At 43.0% G+C, this 19,990-nt stretch overlaps 1 protein-coding gene across 1 annotated transcript in view; it reads left to right on the top strand.

Annotated features, from left to right (window-relative positions):
- Positions 1-9,830: 9,830 nt before the first annotated feature.
- Positions 9,831-19,990, top strand: part of LOC122554298 (uncharacterized) — a 63,533-nt gene continuing 53,373 nt past the window's right edge. Inside the window, exon 1 of the mRNA XM_043699096.2 lies at positions 9,831-10,028. Coding sequence (XP_043555031.2) covers positions 9,956-10,028 — 73 coding nt within the window. The 5' untranslated portion in view covers positions 9,831-9,955. The remainder of the gene's footprint in view (positions 10,029-19,990) is intronic.

Genomic DNA, 19,990 nt, shown 5'->3' with positions numbered 1-19,990 from the left:
TTCTCCCCTCCCTTCCCTCCCTTAGCCTTAGATACCTGGCCAGGGCCTCCAATGTGGATTCGGTAGTCGGCTGAGTTGTCAGTGGCCTGCAACAAGGAATCAAGCAACCAGCAGCCCCCAAAGCAGGGATGCTAGCGACCAGCGGCCCTTGGAGTGAGGTAAAAACAATGACTGCAGATGCTGGAAACCAGATTCTGGATTAGTGGTGCTGGAAGAGCACAGCAGTTCAGGCAGCATCCAAGGAGCTTCGAAATCGACGTTTCGGGCAAAAGCCCTTCATCAGGAATAAAGGCAGTGAGCCTGAAGCATGGAGAGATAAGCTAGAGGAGGATGGGGGTGGGGAGAAAGTAGCATAGAGTACAATGGGTGAGTGGGGGAGGGGATGAAGGTGATAGGTCAGGGAGGAGAGGGTGGAGTGGATAGGTGGAAAAGGAGCTGGGCAGGTAGGACGTCCGGACAAGTCATGGGGACAGTGCTGAGCTGGAAGATTAGAACTAGGGTGAGGTGGGGGAAGGGGAAATGAAACTGTTGAAGTCCACATTGATGCCCTGGGGTTCAAGTGTTCCGAGGCGGAAGATGAGGCGTTCTTCCTCCAGGCGTCTGGTGGTGAGGGAGCGGCGGTGAAGGAGGCCCAGGACCTCCATGTCCTCGGCAGAGTGGGAGGGGGACTTGAAATGTTGGGCCATGGGGTGGTGTGGTTGATCGGTGCGGGTGTCCTGGAGATGTTCCCTAAAGCGCTCTGCTAGGAGGCGCCCAGTCTCCCCAATGTAGAGGAGACCGCATCGGGAGCAACGGATACAATAAATGATATTAGTGGATGTGCAAGTAAAACTTTGATGGATGTGGAAGGCTCCTTTAGGGCCTTGGATAGAGGTGAGGGAGGAGGTGTGGGCGCAGGTTTTACAGTTCCTGCGGTGTCAGGGGAAAGTGCCAGGATGGGAGGGTGGGTTGTAGGGGGGGGCGTGGACCTGACCAGGTAGTCACGGAGGGAACGGTCTTTGCGGAAGGCGGAAAGGGGTGGGGAGGGAAATATATCCCTGGTGGTGGGGTCTTTTTGGAGGTGGCGGAAATGTCGGCAGATGATTTGGTTTATGCGAAGGTTGCTAGGGTGGAAGGTGAGCACCAGGGGCGTTCTGTCCTTGTTACGGTTGGAGGGGTGGGGTCTGAGGGCGGAGGTGTGGGATGTGGACGAGATGCGTTGGAGTGCATCTTTAACTACGTGGGAAGGGAAATTGCGGTCTCTAAAGAAGGAGGCCATCTGGTGTGTTCTGTGGTGGAACTGGTCCTCCTGGGAGCATATACGGCGGAGGCGGAGGAATTGGGAATACGGGATGGCATTTTTGCAAGAGGTAGGGTGGGAAGAGGTGTAATCCAGGTAGCTGTGGGAGTCGGTGGGTTTGTACAAAATGTCAGTGTCAAGTCGGTCGTCATTAACGGAGATGGAGAGGTCCAGGAAGGGGAGGGAGGTGTCAGAGATGGTTCAGGTAAATTTAAGGTCAGGGTGGAATGTGTTGGTGAAGTTGGTGAATTGCTCAACCTCCTCGCAGGAGCACAAGGTTGCGCCAATGCAGTCATCAATGTAGCGGAGGAAGAGGTGGGGAGTGGTGCCGCTGTAATCTACATAGCCAACAAAGAGACAGGCATAGCTGGGGCCCATACATGTGCCCATGGCTACCCCTTTGGTCTGGAGGAAGTGGGAGGATTCAAAGGAGAAATTGTTCAGGGTGAGGACCAGTTCGGCCAAACGAATGAGAGTGTAGGTGGAAGGGTACTGTTGGGGACGTCTGGAGAGGAAAAAATGGAGGGCTTGGAGGCCCTGGTCATGGCGGATGGAGGTGTAGAGGGATTGGATATCCATGGTGAAGATGAGGCGTTGGGGGCCGGGGAAATGGAAGTCTTGGAGGAGGTGGAGGGCATGGGTGGTGTCTCGAATGTATGTGGGGAGTTCCTGGACTAGGGGGGATAGAACAGTGTCGAGGTAGGTAGAGATGAGTTCAGTGGGGCAGGAGCATGCTGAGACAATGGGTCGGCCAGGGTGGTCAGGCTTGTGGATCTTGGGAAGGAGGTAGAACCGGGCAGTGCGGGATTCCCGGACTATGAGGTTGGAAGCTGGGGTGGGAGATCTCCTGAGGTGATGAGGTTCTGTATGGTCTGGGAGATGATGGTTTGGTGATGGGGGGTGGGGTCATGGTCGAGGGGGCAGTAGGAAGAGGTGTCCTCGAGTTGACATTTGGCTTCAGCGGTGTAGAGGTCAGTGCGCCAGACTACCACTGCGCCCCCTTTATCCGCTGGCTTGATGGTGAGGTTGGGATTGGAGCAGAGGGATTGGAGGGCTGCGCGTTGTGAGGGTGAGAGGTTGGAGTGGAGGAGGGGGGTCGACAGGTTGAGGCGGTTAATGTCCCGGCGGCAGTTGGAAATGAAGAGGTCGAGGGCAGGTAATAGGCCAGCGCGGGGTGTCCAGGTGGATGCAGTGTGTTGAAGGTGGGTGAAGGGGTCCTCGGAAGGTGGGCGGGAGTTCTGATTGTGAAAGTAAGCTCGGAGGCGGAGGCGACGGAAGTATTGTTCAACGTCACGGCGTGTATTAAATTCATTGATGGATGGACGGAGGGGGATGAAGGTGAGTCCTTTGCTGAGGACTGATCGTTCGTCCTCAGTGAGGCGGAGTTCTGGGGGGGATGGTGAAAACTCGGCAGGGCTGGGAGCTGGGATCTGGTGTGGGTGTAGAGCTGGGAGTGGGGGCTGAACCTGTAACTGGAGTGGGTGTAATGGTGGGGGGAATGGGGGTGGAGTCATGAGCAGGGGTAGTGTTCCCCTTGGGGTTCTGGGGGGTGGGGATAGTGACAGTGGGGTCTGTGGGGGGCATGTCAGCAGAATGCAGGTGAGTGGCGCTGGTGGGGGTGGAAGTGGTGGTGACCATGGCAGTAGGGGTGGCGGAAGTCACTGAGCATGTGGCATCAGCGATGATGTGAAGGGCAGAAGTGATGTCACGTGTGATGCATGAGGAATTGTGAGCGGTGGAAATGGTTGTGGGAGTGGCCATGATGGGGGCGGAAGTGACATCATCAATCAGCGTGGGGGTGGCAGCTGCATCAGTCGCATGGCTAATGGCGGAATAGATTCCGAGGCCAGGGGAATCTTCTGGAATGTTTGAGGAGCGCTGGTTATGGAGGTGGGTAGATAAAAGTGGCAGCCAACAGCCAGACAATATGGAGGCCCCCTGTGGTGGTCTGCTGCAGAGATCCTTTGGAGAGAGATTGAGATACTTGTCTGTTTAACTTTGTTTCTTGTTTTTCTGACTTTTGGTTATACTGTGTATAGCTGTAATGTAACTTATTTTTTCTTCATTTCTCTATTCTGTGACTAAGGATTGTGCATAGGTAGGAGCAAATTACTGCAGATGCTGGAATCTGTACTGAACACAACAAATGCTGGGATCGTAGCAGGTCAGGCAGTATCCAGGAGAGAAAGCAAGCTAATGTTTTGAGTTTAGATGACTTCATCAGAGCTAACGTGAAGTATGAAGGGGTCAGCATTTATGCTATAGTTGGGGGGAGATGTGTAGAGTGCTGGGGGAAAGGATGTTGTTAGTTTCCACACTGTAAGTAATCTAATCTAATCTAATTCAGATTAAGTTTATGGAATGTGAGAATGCCAGAACAATGGTGTGTCTAACTGCCATATTTGAAAGGACAAACAGTCCCAATGGGAGGAGGGGAAAGAAGACATGGGACAGAGAATATTAAGAGTAAAGCAAAATGAAAAGGAAGGAATGAGAGTTGGTTCACAATTTGAAGGTGTTGAACTCAATATTAAGTCCAGAAATGTAAAGTGGCACCTTTGTACTATAGATGGTGTTGTAAATGGTGACATAAACTTTCATCTTACTCATTTGAGTACGTGGCAATAAAGCTAATTCATCCGTTCCTACTTTGACTCGATTTTTTTTCTCCCTTTGTACAGTCCCTCCCCACTTACATCCACAAGTCTTCTGATACTTTACTTGATAGTTTCAGAATTTCCAGTTTGCAGACTCCAGCTGCCCCCCTTTACCATGGATGTGCAATTTCTTTATATATTCATCCCCCATCAGGATGGTATCAGGACTCTCGTTTTTTTCCTTGCAAAACGGGCTGAACTAACCCCATCACCAACCACACTCTTTCATCTGGCTGAGCTCATCCTAATTTTGAATAATTTTTCCCTTAACTCTTCTCACTCTCTTCAGATCAAAAATGTGGCCATGGGCACTCACGTGGGCTCCAGTTATGTCTGTCTTTGTGGGCAATGTGAAATATTCCTTGTTCCAGTCCTAATCAGGTTCAGTACATCGACGACACTATCAGTGCTGTTTCCCTCTCATGCGGAATTGTAATAATTTATCAATTTCACTTCCAATTTCCACTCTCACCTTCACCCAGTCCATTTCTGAATCCTCCCTTCCCTTCCTCGACATCTCTGTTTCTATTTCTGGGGATAGATTGGCCATCAATATCCATTAGAAACCCATTGACTCTCAGAGTTACCTCTGCTGTACATCCTCATGGAGAAAGTGAGGTCTGCAGATGCTGGAGATCAAAGTTGAAACTTTATTGCTGGAACAGCACAGCAGGTCAGGCAGCATCCAGGAAACAGGAGATTCGACGTTTCGGGCACAGGCCGAAGAAGGGCCTGTGCCCGAAACGTCGAATCTTCTGTTCCCTGGATGCTGCCTGACCTGCTGTGCTGTTCCAGCAATAAAGTTTCAACTGTACATCCTCATACCACACCTCCTGCAAAGACACCATTCCATTCTCTGAGTTCCTTAGTATCTATTGCATCTTTTCTGATTATGCCAACTTCTACAACGAGACCTTGGAATTATCCATCATCTCTTTTAACTGAGGATTTCCCACCATCAAAGTTGTCAGGACCCTCAGATAAGTCCAACTCATCTCTTGCACTTCAATCCTCATCCCATCTCTTCCATTTCACAACACCAACTGGTCCCCCAGTCCTTACTTATCACCCCAGCAGCATCCACATCCAGAGGATCATTAGCTGCCATTTCCGCCACTCTAGCAGGATACCACAACCAGACACATATTGCAAATCCCTCTAGTTGTCTGTCAGTGTTCTGCAGTGACCGTTCCTACTGGGACACTTTGGTCTACTGCTCCTCCACACACCCACAGCCCCATGAAACTTTCCCATTCAATCACAGAAGATGTATCACCTGCCCATTTACATCTTCTCTCCTCACAATCCAAGGCACCAGACACACACCTTCCAGGTGAAGTAACAACTTACCTGCATTTCATGCAATCTAGTCTATTATATTCGCTGCTCACAATGCAGTCTGTTCTACTCTGGGGAGACAGAATGCAGATTAGACTACTGCTTTGCAGAGCATCTACATTCTGTCTACATTCTGCCCTGAGTGAGTTGCCTGCCACTTAAGACATGACTATGTTCCCTGGCCAACATCTCTGTCTCTGGCTTGCTGCAGTGCTCCAGAGAAGCTCAGCACAAGTTAGAACAACAACATCTCATTTCCCTTCTGACTTCAATACTGTATTGACTTCAATAATTTGCAAGCTTGAGTAACTTCTTCCATGTCTTTCTCCCAACCTCCACACACCAGGCCTGGTCATCATATAGACTGCGACCACAACGATCCCATAGTCAGCTACTAATGATTCCCATTAGCAGCTATTAATTCTCCCAGGCTGACCCTTATCTAATCCTTTGAATATCCAACTGCTATTCTCTCTGTCTAGGCTCCTTTTCCGCGTATCATTCAGTCCTTCCCCTCCCCCATCCCACCTTAGCAATATATACCAACCTTTTGCTAGCAACAAGTTCTGAAGAAGGGTCACTGGATCTAAAACGTAAACTCTGCTTTCACTCCACAGATGCTGCCAGATCTGCTGAGTTACTCCAGCAATTTCTGTTCTTGCTTTGGATTTCCAGCATCTGTAATTCTTTACATTTTTAAATGAAGCACTACTGCTGGTTCCTGTAATATTCAGCTGTGATCCCAGAATTTTCATTTATTAGTATGCGTAAATCAAACTTAAACTTGTAATTGATACTGTGTCAAGAGGAGAAAGATTAAAAGTCGATTGGTCACTTAAACACAAAGCCAGAATAATTGGCTTGAATATTAATTTTAAACCTTCCCAACTAAAATTGCAACATAAATACTGGAAAAAGAGTAACCTGGGACACTAATCTTCCAAAAAAAGCTCAGGCATTAGTATCTGCGGTTCATTCAATCAAAATTTGTAACCTACCAGCATATCCTCATCTCTGCCAGTAATACCAAATCAGGGGATTAATCTGACTCAAAGTGAAGTGTATGATCTCATGCTGGGAGCAATAACAGACATCCCTAAAAATGAGGTGCCAATTTGCTGAAGCAGAAGCACTAACCAATAGATAGTCACTTTATCACAATCTCCACATGGAAACAAAGGAAGCAGATCTGCCACATCCGGTCATGAATGTTATTAATTAAATAACAGTAAGGGAATGCTCTATGAACATACTTATCTTCAATAATGATGAGGCCCATTATATAAGTACAAGAGTCAAATGTTGAGTTGTTTCAAACCATCCTTAATCAAAGTATTCAGTGGATGAGTTATCCTATCCCTTGGAACTTTAGCAAATTCAATTCACTGCACATGGTATCAAGAAATAGTTAAATGTATCAGATATAACAAAGGCTCTGGGTCTTATAACACCCCAGCTGTGAAACTAATGACTTGCACTCCCTGGCCAAACTGTACAACTACAAAATTGAATCTATTCAACAATTTTGAAAAGTGGCCAGATGTTGCTGTTGTCGACAAAATGCAGGTACCAAATCAGCCGGTGATAGCACCATCAGTCAATTTGTAATCATCAACAAAATGAAATCCCGTCAACAGTGCGATCAAGTGGTACTTAATTAGCAATAACCTACTTACTGATTGTTAGTCTGGACTCCACTAGGACCACCTACCTCTAGTTGTCATTAAAGAATTCAATTCCATAGTGTAGTGAGGGTGATTGCCCTCTGATTTTGAAGACTGCAGAATCAAAAAGTAAATCAATAGGAATGATGCAAGAAAACTCTCCAGAGTTTATGATTATTGGAGACAATTATCTCAGTCTGATAATTTGTTGTAGAATTCCTTGGGGTAGAATCCTAGGATCAACCATATTCTGCAACTTCACCAATGATCTTTTCTTCATTATAAGGTCCAAAGTGTAGAAGTTCTCTAATGGTTTCATGGTGTTCAATGTGTTCAATTCCATTTGCAACTCCTCCATATTTAAGCATTCATTGCCCACATGCAAAAAGGCATGGACTGCTAAGTGACGTGTAATAGTTGCACTACACAAGTCTGAGACAATGACCAACTGTAACAAGAAAGAATCTAACAATAACCTCTTAACATTCAAGAATGCTGTTATCATCAGATTCCTACTACCATCCAACATTCTGGGGTATCACCATGGATCAAAAACTTAAGTGAACCAGTTTAATAAATATTGGGCCCAAAAGAGTTGGTCAGTGGTTGAGAATTCTATAATCAAGAACTCGCCCCCTGACTCATCCTCTCCAGGGCCCATACATCATCTACAAGTCATAGATGTGATTGAATATTCTCCCTTGCCTGAATGAATGTAACTTCAACAGCACTCAATACCACAAGAAGAAAATAGCCTACATACTTTGCTACCTTCAACATTCATTTCTTCTTCACCATAGTCACATTATTTAATCTCTACAAGATGCACTGCAGCAATTCACAAAGATCTACTGATCTCAATGGCATGGATTTGACCTTTCTCAATTTTTATTTAAATTGCCACCATGTTAAGGTGTTCTTCAGATGTCCAGCAACATTGATGTCATAAAGCAGCTTTTCACAGTCAAGCATTCTCACAGCCAGTAAACCAGAAAGTAAAAACCACTAGTTATACTAGTGGGCTTTGGGAAGATTTGTAGCTTAGGTTGAGGGTATGGATGTAAGTTTGCTCGCTGAGCTGGAAGGTTCATTTTCAGATGTTTTGTCACCATACTAGTAACATCATCAGTAAGCCTCCAGTGAAGCACTGGTGTTAGTAACCCACTTTCTATTTATGTGTTTAGGTTTCCTGGGTTGGTGATGTCATTTCCTGTGGTGATGTCATTTCCTGTTCTTTTTCTCAGAGGGTAGTCCTAGGATGAATATGTTGTCCCAGTCGAAGTGGTGTCCTTCTTCATCTGTATGTAAGGATACTAGTGAGAGTGGGTCATGTCTTTCTGTGGCTAGTTCATGTTCATGTATCCTGGTGGCTAGTTTTCTGCCTGTTTGTCCAATGTAGTTTTTGTTATAGTTCTTGCAAGCTATTATCACCCTCTGAGACAAAGAACAGGAAATGACATCTCCACAGGAAATGACATCACCAACCCAAGGAAACCTAAACACATAAATCGAAAGTGGGTCACTAACACTAGTGCTTCACTGGAGGCTCACTGATGATGCTATCTAGTATGGTGACAAACATCTGAAAATGAACCTTCCAGTTCAGTGAGCAAACTTGCATCCAGAACTAGTTATACTACATTTTTATAAATTTTACAGGCAGCAAATTAAGGTGGGACATACATATTAGAAGTTGTAACATTACCAACAAACTTTTAAAAATAATCTTACTATCTTTAAAAACATAAAGGAATTGTTGTCATAATGCCAAAAAAAGGACTTTTCCTAAATGTAAAATCTGTTTTCCAGGGCCAGAGATGTTGTTCTGCTGAATTTAATATTCAGTGCACTAGCAAAAATCTTTGTGTTTTAAATTGACAGGGTGTAACTTTTTAAAGGCATTTCAACAGCATTAAATCGAATCAAAGGGAGAGCTATAATTAGTTATGATGAAAATGAATTATTTATTATTACTTTGTAACTTTGGTTCTATAGTGGAATAACAAAGCATGTATTTAGGTATAATTTATATTTCTATACTGTACATATTAAGAAATTTAGGGGACATAGATTTAACTTTGTTTTCAAATCTGTGAGTGGTGGTAGGGTGCCTGAAGTATTGTTTATATGCATCTAAATGAAGTATTTAAAACTGGAGGTGAATCGTTAAGTCTTTGAGTAACACAGGTAGAGAGAAAAAGAAATCTGTTACTGAGTGACAGGAATCTACTACCATGTAAGAGAGAACCATCCAGAATGTCAGGCAGTGTGTGCAGGAGATAGAGTGAAAAGATGTTAGTTTATTAATCTGCAAAAAGTCAAGATTGGGGAAAACGTCTGTGTTGCTTAAGACTGCAGTATACTTAAAACAAAACTGCTGGAAACTATGTGCAAAACGAAGATACTTGATCTGAAAGTATTCAGAAGTCAGAAAGATGAAAGTTCCAAAATCCAATTGGAGCTGAATCAATTAGCTGCATCAACGAACAAGGAACTGAAAGTGGATATAGGGTAACCCTTCCCTAAGATTTGAGTGTTCAATATGTCATTTCAGTTGCATGACACTGTGATCTTTTGCTTTAAGTTCTGTGTCTTAAGAATCAGCTCCACAGATGAAGAAGCGGTGCTCCGAAAGCTATTACTTCCAAATAAACCTAGTGTTGTCTCATAACTTAGTACATCTCAATCAGGTCCCGCTCACAGCTCTAAGGAAAACATTCCCAGTTTATCTAGCCTTTGAACATAACAGTCTTGTGAAATCCAATAGCTCTCTGGAGAGCTGGCACAATTAAACGTCTCCAGTTCGAGATTGGAGTTTTGACCAATGAGCTGTTTTTCAGGGGCGGGGTTAACATATGTTGCAGAGCGTGTTGATTTCAGTCCCACTGTGGAAACACGTGGCGCTGTTGAGACTGAGGCAGACAAGCGTCTTCTCTTTTTCTCCTACTGTGTGACTCATTCACAGGTTATTTATAGCTTTTTCGTCGGGGATTCAGTCCGAGCTTTCGGGATCAGTAATGAGGATGGAGACGGTAGACCGCTGGAGGATCTGTTTGTGTCTTTTTGTTACAGTGTTCAGCTCTTCTCGGGGTAGGCGCAGTTACTTGCTCATATTTATTGGTGGACTTGTTTTAGCAAACTCATCGTGTGCATATTTACTCTCTGGATTTTTTTTCTTAACCCTTTAACTGTTTAATTAATTGTCTGCAGATGCCGACTTCGGCTCATTTCCTAGTAGTTCATTCCGTTCGGCTTGCCCAGATTTATGTGAACAAACCTTAAGCTTTCTCCTTTGTAATATGTGGGCAGTTATTGCTTTCCGTTCCTAAAGAACGGATTTCCCAGTTTTTGGCAGGGTTCAGCAGTTCGACTAGCGACGCTGTTTTACGCTTTAAAATGGATACAGTTGGAAGGTTTGGATACACCTTTGGCAGTGATTTAATTGTAACACTTAGAGTTTATTTTAAAGGCGACCAAGTGGAAGGATTTTGATACCGTACAGACGTCTGTGTCGAACTCCGGTGTTATTTTAAAAATTGTAACCCAGATTTTTAATTGCTGGAACAGTTGACTCTACTAAAGTTCGAACTGCATTTAATTTACATCTTGGAAAGTTGAATGTGACTGTGACTTCCAGCTGGCTCTTAGACCTTAGTAACCAACACTGATCTATATTCAGTTGCTTCCATGTAGGATATGAGACCTCTCATTGCACATCTAAACTTTTCCCATTTTTGGGAAAGGAAGGTATCCTGATCATGTAGGCCTATTTGGCTGCTTCTTTCTACTTTGGTAAGACTATTCTCTAGAGAAGGCTTTTAAGGACAGGCACCAATGTTGGATACTGAGTCTGGTGTCTTTCATGCTGTAGTGATTTGAAATTTTCTATTTTGATAACTGCTTAATTAGTCATGTAATCAAATACCTAGTACAGCATTTGTGAAATCTTAAGATTTTAAAATCTGCATGTGAGCAGTTGGTGTAGCTATGTAACTTCTTACTGCAGGAAGTTTTGAAAAGTTTCACCCATCAGAGATACTTTTTAGAACATTCCTTGTCATAACAAACGTTGATAGTTATTCTGGGTAAGGTATCAGAAAGGTAAATGCGTGATTGGGTAATCTTGAGTTCTTCTTGGTTGCATTTTCTGAAATATGACTTTAGATTATATACTGGAGGCTCGAGATTAAACCAACAACATTCTGATGTCGATTTACTTCTATAAATTGAGCAAAAGTTTGTTTAATAAGTAGTACATCATACATAGGGTGGTCACGAGTACATAGGTTATGTAAATACAAAAATCAGGCTTTTGTTCAATGTTACCATGTTCTGTGAGGGTTTCCTGTGCAGAGTGCCCTTGAAATCTCTGCAGTATTTGTACACCGTGATATATATAGTATGGAATGTCATCCCAATACTAGCAGGTTTTCCAGGTATAAACATGGGAAAAATGAAATATGTAAGTATTGTTCCTGCTTTGTCTAGTCTTTTGTCCCAAGTTAGTTATATTTCAACTATGCTTGTTTATGAAAACATATGATTTGAAATTCTGAGAATGAAGTGCCTACTATACACACAGAATCCAACTCCGCAATGTAGTTTTAATAACTAATCCAAGCTAGGAGTATTTAAACTAGTTGTTTAGATGTGATCTATACTTGGAACTGGATTCTTGCACAGGAATTGACTGTGGAGCAACTAGTGCTTCATTAGGCAAAAATAAACATGCATCTAAGAATAAAATATCCAATCTCATAATGGTTCTTTCAATATTGGGACAGTTTCCTAATAATGCAGCTCTGTTCCAACACAGTTATGGCATTCACAGCTGCTTTTTTTTAAAAAGTGAAAATTGCCCATGTATATCCTGCCCACAAGATGGATGAATCCAAGCCAGCCACCTACAGCCCAATCAACCTGCTCATCATTTGAGGTGTTGGATGAGGAATTGATGGCTGCTATCAAGACTGAATTAGTGATAAACAACTCACTATTGCTTAGCTTGGGATCCACTGGGACAACTTGACTCTCTATCTCATTACAACGTTGGTCTGAACATAAATGACAGAACTGAATTCCAGAGATTAGTGACTTTGTGGCAACATTTGACTGTGTTTGGCATCTGGGACCATTAGTAAATTTGAAACCGGTGGCAGTCGGTTGATAGTGCTGCATACAACAGCCAGTGAAAAACTATCACAGATGGTTATGGTACCAAGAATTCAGACGTAATAACTAATCTTTGAAATATCAAGACCACAGTTTGTATGCTGTGTATGATATTATGCTGCATACTACAGGAAGGATGTTCAAGCAGGTTCTGAGGTGCAAACTGACTTGGCTGCTATCCAACATGATGAAAAACATTGGAAGAAATAATCAGTTGTGTGTCTGTTTTAGTTAGAGAGAAAACCATTGTGACTTGACAGGCAGAGAACATAGAAACAGATGCTTTTAGTGATTGTGTGGCTTAAAGCAAAAATAAATAAAATGAGAGATTCAGAGCAGAGTAGGGGAATTTTTTTCTCTACAAACTTTTAGGGCTGCAGATTACAACCAAGATTAGAGATTGAAACATATTTTGTCATTGTTCAAATAGACAACATCTTTTGCATGGGGTGAGGGAGTTCAGAACTAGAGGATATCGGTTTAGGGTGAGAGGGGAAAGATTTAAAAGGGACCTAATGGGCAACCCTTTAACACAGAGGGTGCTGTGTGTATGGAATGAGCTGCCAGAGGAAGTGGAGGAGACAAAAAGATTACAGTTGCTGGAGTCTAAGGTAGACGAGCAGGAGGCTGGAAGAACACAGCAAGCGAGGCAGCATCAGGAGGTGAGCAGTCAATGCTTCAAGTATAACCTGTCTTCAGGACTGGCGTGGGTGTAAGGGGAGCTGCAGACAAAGGGGGTGGGGGAGTGCTGGTGGTGAAGTTGAGATAAGTGAAGACAGGGAGAGGTTGCGATCTGGTTGGTCAATGGGAGGAATAAATCCGGTTGGTGGCCAGAAGGAAGGGTTGATGGATGGGAGGGGGGAGGGGCTGGGAAGGGAGTCGGGTGAAGGGAATGGCAGCTATTTTGAAATTGGAGAACTCTATGTTGAGTCCTCGGGGCTGTAGGCTGCTCAAGTGAAAAATGAGGTGTTGGTCCTCCAATTTGTGGTTTGATTTGTTGTGGCAATGGAGCAGGCCAAGGATGGTCAGAAAGGGAGTGGGAAAGGGAATTAAAATGAGTGGTGACTGGGAGGTCAGGTCAGCCCCTGCTTGCCTGGCTGAGATGCTTGCCGAAACACACACTCTTAGTTTACGTTTGGTCTCCCAGGTGTAGAGAAGATCACATCAGGAGGATCAGATATAGTAAACTAGGTTGGAGGAGAGGCAGGTGAACCTCTGTCTCACCTGGAAGGAATGTTTGGAGTCCTGGATGGAGGTGAGTGGGGTGGTGTACCGGTAGGTTTTGCATCTTTTCCAGTTGCAGGGGAAGGTACCTGGGAGTTGATGGGAAAAGTGGAGCAAACCAAGGATTGGCAAAGGGAGCAGTCCTTGTGGAAGGTGGAGAGGGATGGGGAGGGAAGATGTGTTTGGTGGGGTCTAGTTGGAGTTCACAGAAGTGTTTGGAGACTGGGGTGGTAGGTGAGGACGAGGGAGTCCCTGTCTTGTGTTTAGTGTATGGAGGGAGTGTTAAAGCAGTGGAATAGGAAATGGAGGCAGTGTGGTAGAGCGCTGTCTGGATGACCGAGGAGGGAAAAGCACGTTGTTCAAAATACGTGGACATCTGGGATGCTTTTTGGGAGTGAAATGTCTCGTCTGGGTGAAGGAATTGAGAGAACTAGATGGAGTTTTTGCAGGATATTGAGTGGGTGGTGGTGCAGTCCAAATAGTTGAGAGTATGGGTTTATAGTAAATGTCTGTCTGGAGACTGTCACCGGGGATGGAAATGGAGAGGTCGAGAAAGGGGAGGGAGGTGTCCAAGATGGATCAAGTGAATTTGAGGGCAGGGTGGAAGTTGTGGGTGAAGTCTTGAACTGCTCCAGTTCAGCCTGGGTGCAGAACACTGCACCGATGCAGTCATTGATGTAATGGCAGAAGAGTTAGGGCACAGTGCCTGTGTAGATACTGAAGAGGGTGTAATTGGTAAATCTACCTCCAATATATTGCATGTTTTCATTGTTTAACTTGATAACAATTTTGCCAAATTATCCCTTTCCATTTCTACATTTTTTTAAAAAAACAAAATACTATATTCTCTGTCAAATAAAAAAGAAAATATTGAGAATACTCAGCAGTGCCTGTGGCAAATAAAATAAAGTTTGATGTTTGAAGTTATGAACTTTCATTAGATCAATAAAATTGGCTAATCTTCATTTCTGTTTACTTCATGCCAGAGTCCCATAGGTTCCATTCTCCAATGAGTGTGAAACATCCAGTTTACTGCTTTCCACATTTCTGACTTGCACACAACCCCATTCTGTCCTTTCTTTTACCTTTGCCATATGCCTTGTTCATGCCAGCAAATCCCTTTACAGCCCTACTCTGTACCTCTATAACACTTTGATCTTCTATCCTGCACATGTATTCTATCCATATAGTCCAGGTCTACTAATGTGTTTCTTGTTTCTGTTTGCTTAACCATAAGTGACAAATTGTTTGCCTTTCTGGGATCCCCATGCTTTGATTCTTCTCAGCATTAAATCCTTTAGACAATTGATTTGTCTAACTTCTATTAATAGGGCCCCCCCCCACTTTGGACCTCACCTATGATGTGATTAGATTAGATTACATTACATTACAGTGTGGAAACAGGCCCTTTGGCCCAACAAGTCCACACCGACCCGCCGAAGCACAACCCACCCATACCCCTACATTTACCCCTTACCTAACACTACGGGCAATTTAGCATGGCCAATTCACCTGACCTACACATCTTTCGACTGTGGGAGGAAACCGGAGCACCCGGAGGAAACCCACGCAGACACTGGGAGAATGTGCAAACTCCACACAGTCAGTCGCCTGAAGCGGGAATTGAACCCAGGTCACTGGCGCTGTGAGGTAGCAGTGCTAACCACTGTGCCACCGTGCCGCACGGTGATGTTAGACACTTTAGTATAATGCCTTTAATGTAGTTTTATTTCAAGAGTTAGTGACATGCCGTTTTGTTTTAAAAGGGTTTGGTTGCAGGCTCATGAAAGGAGGAGTGGTGAGGATTTTCTGCAGCTATTTACTCCCTGTGAATCAGGTGGAGGACAAAGAGGAATTACCCGGTGTGGTTGTTAGACATCTATTTAATTCAGTTCTTAGAAGCGCCTTTTGGTGGATTCTTATGAAAGTGTTTTAAATATAGAGATCCTAACCCGAATTACAATTTCTGTGGAGAAATGTGTTATGCTGGTCTGTTTTTCTCGAGCTTAAATGGCCTAACATGAGCATATTATAAGTGGCAAAAGACTGCTTCAGTGTCTAAGGATTAATGTTAAAATGGAAAGTTGTCCAATCATCAGTGAACATCCCAATTCTGGGAGTCCTTATGGCACAATGGTAGTGTCTCTACCTCTGGGCTGTGAAGGTCTGGGTTCAAGCCCCACCTCTGAACAGGTTTATTTTCCTTTTTAAAAAAATAGACATCTTTTTTCTCACCTTTATGGAGGGAAAGTCTTTGAAGCAGCTAAAAATTGTTGGGCTGAGGTTTTTGCCCAGAGGAACCTGTGCAATGTGCTTAAAAATGATTGGCCTTAAATAGCCGCAATCATCTTCCTGTATGTGACATCTGCTTCCAGCCAATGGAGAACTTCCTCTTGATTACAATAATACTGAAACTTTTTGATTGTTGCTCTTGGTCAAATGCTGTTTTGAGATCAAGGATAATCAATATCATCTCATCTGTGGAATATAGCCCGGGGTTTATGAAAGAAAACTATGGTGAAGTCAGAAAAGGAACAAAAACATACGATTTGAAATGATGTGCAAAAGAAGCCAGGTTGAAGTAATCAAAAACAGTTCCCACTCAGTGAATAGTTAGGGTATGGAATGCATTGCCTGGAAGTGTGGTGGAGGCAGTTCTTTGAGATTAAAAACTGGATGATTATTTGTACAAAAATAATATGCAAGGGTATTAGGAGAAAGGAGATTAACAGTAGGTAATAATGGTCATTTAACGAGCTGCTGCAAACATGATGGGCTGAATAGCCTCTGTGTGGGGCTATAGCTGTGATTTTGAGAAGAGTGCCCTTTGTGGTACCCAATTGGTAAGATAAAATGCTTTTGCTTGATAGCACTGACAAAGGAATCTTCCATCACTTTGAGAATAGGCTGGTATTCTAGTAACTGGTTGAATTGTATTTTTCCTGATTTCTTTTTCTCTCTGGAGAAGTTATACGGAAACAAGGCCATTTGGCCCAACAAGTCCACACCAACCCTCCGAAGAGTAACCCACCCAGACCCATTCCCATACCTATTATTGTACTTTTACCCTGACTTATGTACCTAACTGACACATCCCTGGAAACTATGGGCAATTTAGCATGGCCAGTTCACCTAACCTGCACATCTTTGGGTTGTGGGAGGAAACCCATGCAGAAACAGGGAGAATGCAAATTTCACATGGTTGCCTGAGGCTGGAATCGAGCCTGGGTCCCTGGTGCTGTGAGGCAGCAGTGCTAACTCCTGAACCACCATCCTGCCCACGGTGAATATCTACTGAAATTCCACATGATCGATTTGATGCCAATGTTCGAGCTGTGTGAGAACAGCTTATTCTGGAGCACAAGTTTTCAGTACTACAGATGGAATTGTGTTCAGACTCATAGCTGTTGCTGACCCGTGAGCTATTTACATACCACTTGGAGAAAAATGAATTGGCTGAAGTCTGGCATTCAATAGTTTAGATCTCAGGATGAGGCCAAGTTCTACTGTTCAGTCAGCACTTAGGGTGGAAAATATTTGCAAATACCTCAGTGTTTTCTTCTGCTTTGTGTTAATCTATGTCATCATTCAGGTTGGAAAGCAATGTAAATTTCCATATGGTTGTTTAATTATGCATGACATATATATAATATAAGGACTGAAAAGCCTTAATCTGAGTGGTTTGGCTGTGATATTGATTAGATCTGTACATCAAATGCTTCCTCCTTTATTTTACTAGAATGTAGTCCTGTGATGTAGTTTCAACAAGTTGGCACATCCTTTTGAGTACATCCTGTGCTCTGCTTGGCATGCCCTTCTACATCATTGATCCAGGGTTGGTTCCTGGCTTAATAGTAATTGTGGAGTAAGGATAAGTTCAATCATGGGGTTCTAGATTATGTTGGAAGAGAGTTCTAGAGCTGATGGTCCATAGACCATTATAGGTGCACTGTTGTGAGACGTTAGAGTTATTAGAAATCACTCCCATTTTAACATGGTAGTACCACGCAACGTCATTTAATTTAGTCTCTCTTAAGTCAATGGAGGACCATAATGATGAAAGCTTGGAGCTGGATAACTTTTTTTTGTTTTTAAGAAGTACCTGAGAAAATATTGAATCCCTGAAACATCTGGAGGCATGAATTATAAGATTGCGACTCAATAGCCAAGGCATGATTGGAGGTGTGATTCACCAAAACCTCCAGTCAAATCAATGTGGAAACACTTACTTTATAATCAAATTGTACTTTTTTCACTCTGTTGCTATTTGGTTTCTGTGGTTGCATCCTAAGTGCTGAATTCTTTTTTGTTGACATCATTTGAGTTTGGTATTCTTGGAGAAGGAGAAAGTGAGGTCTGCAGATGCTGGAGATCAGAGCTGGAAATGTGTTGCTGGTAAAGCGCAGCAGGTCAGGCAGCATCCAGGGAACAGGAGAATCGACGTTTCGGGCATAAGCCTGAAGAAGGGCTTATGCCCGAAACATCGATTCTCCTGTTCCCTGGATGCTGCCTGACCTGCTGCGCTTTTCCAGCAACACATTTCCAGCTCTATTCTTGGAGAAGGATCACCATAAGGGATGCGATGGCCTAGAGGATTATTTGACTATTAATCCAGAAATCCAGGTAATGTTCTGGGGTCCCAGGTTCAAATCCTGTCATGTCAGATGGTGGAATTTGAATTCGATAAAAATCTAGAATTGGGAGTCTAATGATCTTGAATCCGCTGTCGATTTTTGGAAAAACCCACCTGGTTCACTAATGTCAGTTAGGGAAGGAAACTGCCATCCTTGCCTCATCTGGTCCTACAGGTGTCTTCAGACCCACCACAATGTGGTTAACTCTGAACTACCCTAGGATGGGACATAAATGCTGGCCTAGCCAGTAATGCCTTCATTCTGTGAACGAATTTAAAAAAAAAACTGTTAAGCGTTTCTTAATATTGTAGTTCTTGCAAATGCATATGGTAAGTCCATGGCATTTATCTAAATGGTGTTTTACATATCTCTATTTCTATATCAATTTATTTCTATAGAGTCCATTTCCCTCCCAAGGTTCTGATGTAACTATTTTCAATTGGTCTTTTTTTTTTAACAAGGCGTATTCCTAATCTTGTCAAAGTAAGGTTTAGACCATGAATTATGCAAAAGTCTGTTCCTTAATCTAATATGCACATTTTTAATAAGATTTTCAGCAATGGAATTTATATACCATTCATGTTGTACTAAGTCAGAAGTTTTGGCTTGTGATCTGAGAATACTGAAATGTGCTAATTGCTTCCTATTTGTGTATTTGGCAACAGTTGTAGAAGCAAACCTCAGAAGTTCCAGCCATTTTGCTGTAAAACTGCATTTGCAAGTTTAATTTGGACTTGACCTATAAAGTTGCACATCCGTATTTACAAGCGAAACAAAAGTGCACACAAGCACAGCATGCACCTTGAATTTTCAAATATTTATTTGGTGGATCACATTAGAGAATTTTGGGATGAATTATACAGTATGACTGCTGCAGTGTTTCCATCTACACATTTACTGGCACAGCAGTCAGAAGCAGGCTTTCTTTCTGATCCATTTACTTTCCTGGTAGAAGTTAAAAGAAAGCTAGAAAATAATTTGCTCTGGAGGAATTCCAAATGCCAAATTCTAAACTCTTCGAGGATTTAGAAAGAAATCTATGCAAATATATTATTCACAGTTATCAGCCAGTTATGCAGTAAAGCTTTGTCTTTCTCGATACCAGCCATTCCCAGTTTCTTGCCCAAATGTGCATGATATGAAGAGATCATGTTCTCACTTGACCTTCACAGACACATCTTTGCAGCAAGGATCTCTAGATAGCAGTCAAAAATGGTCAAATTTCCCTTTTTTGGTTTTAATGTATATCCGTTTGTATCGACAACTCCCATGCAGCCCAAGAAGGCTATGCTATTAACTAATTACCTAATAATCAAGAGAATTGATTTTATTAGCAGGGTTTGTTTAAAAGCAGTTTTGTCTTTGAACTTTGTTTTGCAGCATAATTAGAAGCCAGTCTTCTCACTGCACTGAGAGGTCCAATAGTTACTCTGAACTATTACCTAAAATATTGAATGAAGTGAAACATTATGTGGGTGTTCACTTTTTTCATTTTCTTTCCTCTCTCCTATATCTAACATATCAATACATAGTGCACACAATGATGTCCAGCACATCAATTCTGTGTTGCTTCACACACTCCATATTCGTGGCATGTTATGATGTGATTCTGTGGCTTGCTGGATCTGTGCAGGGGCACGGTGAGCTCTTGTCTGAACAGATGATCATCAAACATGATATTGGTGCAATAATTCTGATATTTTTAATCCCAGACTCATCCTGAAACTTCTGGTTTCAGAGGAACAAACTAATTAATTGAAACCAGAAAAAGGCAGTGAGCAACCTTGTCTCTTATCAGCCAGTGATGCAAGTGGGTTAAAGGAAACCAAAAGCTGGAAGTAAGTAAATATAAGGTTGCCACTGCTGTTTGTTACTTAAATGTTATTGATTGTCGCAGCCATTCAGTGCACATACTTGCTGCTGAGGACTGAGATAAAGGCAAGACTACTGCAGGCAAACCATCCAGATCATCGTGAGCAGAACTGATTTAGTTCTGGAGAACAAAAAAACAAAGAAAATTAC

The sequence above is a fragment of the Chiloscyllium plagiosum genome, unplaced genomic scaffold (genome assembly GCF_037043375.1).
Source record: "Chiloscyllium plagiosum isolate Xiang-an unplaced genomic scaffold, Cpla_swu_hap1 HiC_scaffold_9, whole genome shotgun sequence".
NCBI lineage: Eukaryota > Metazoa > Chordata > Chondrichthyes > Orectolobiformes > Hemiscylliidae > Chiloscyllium > Chiloscyllium plagiosum.
The sequence above is the reverse complement of the archived record's forward strand: the minus strand, read 5'-3'. Positions and strand labels throughout refer to the sequence as shown.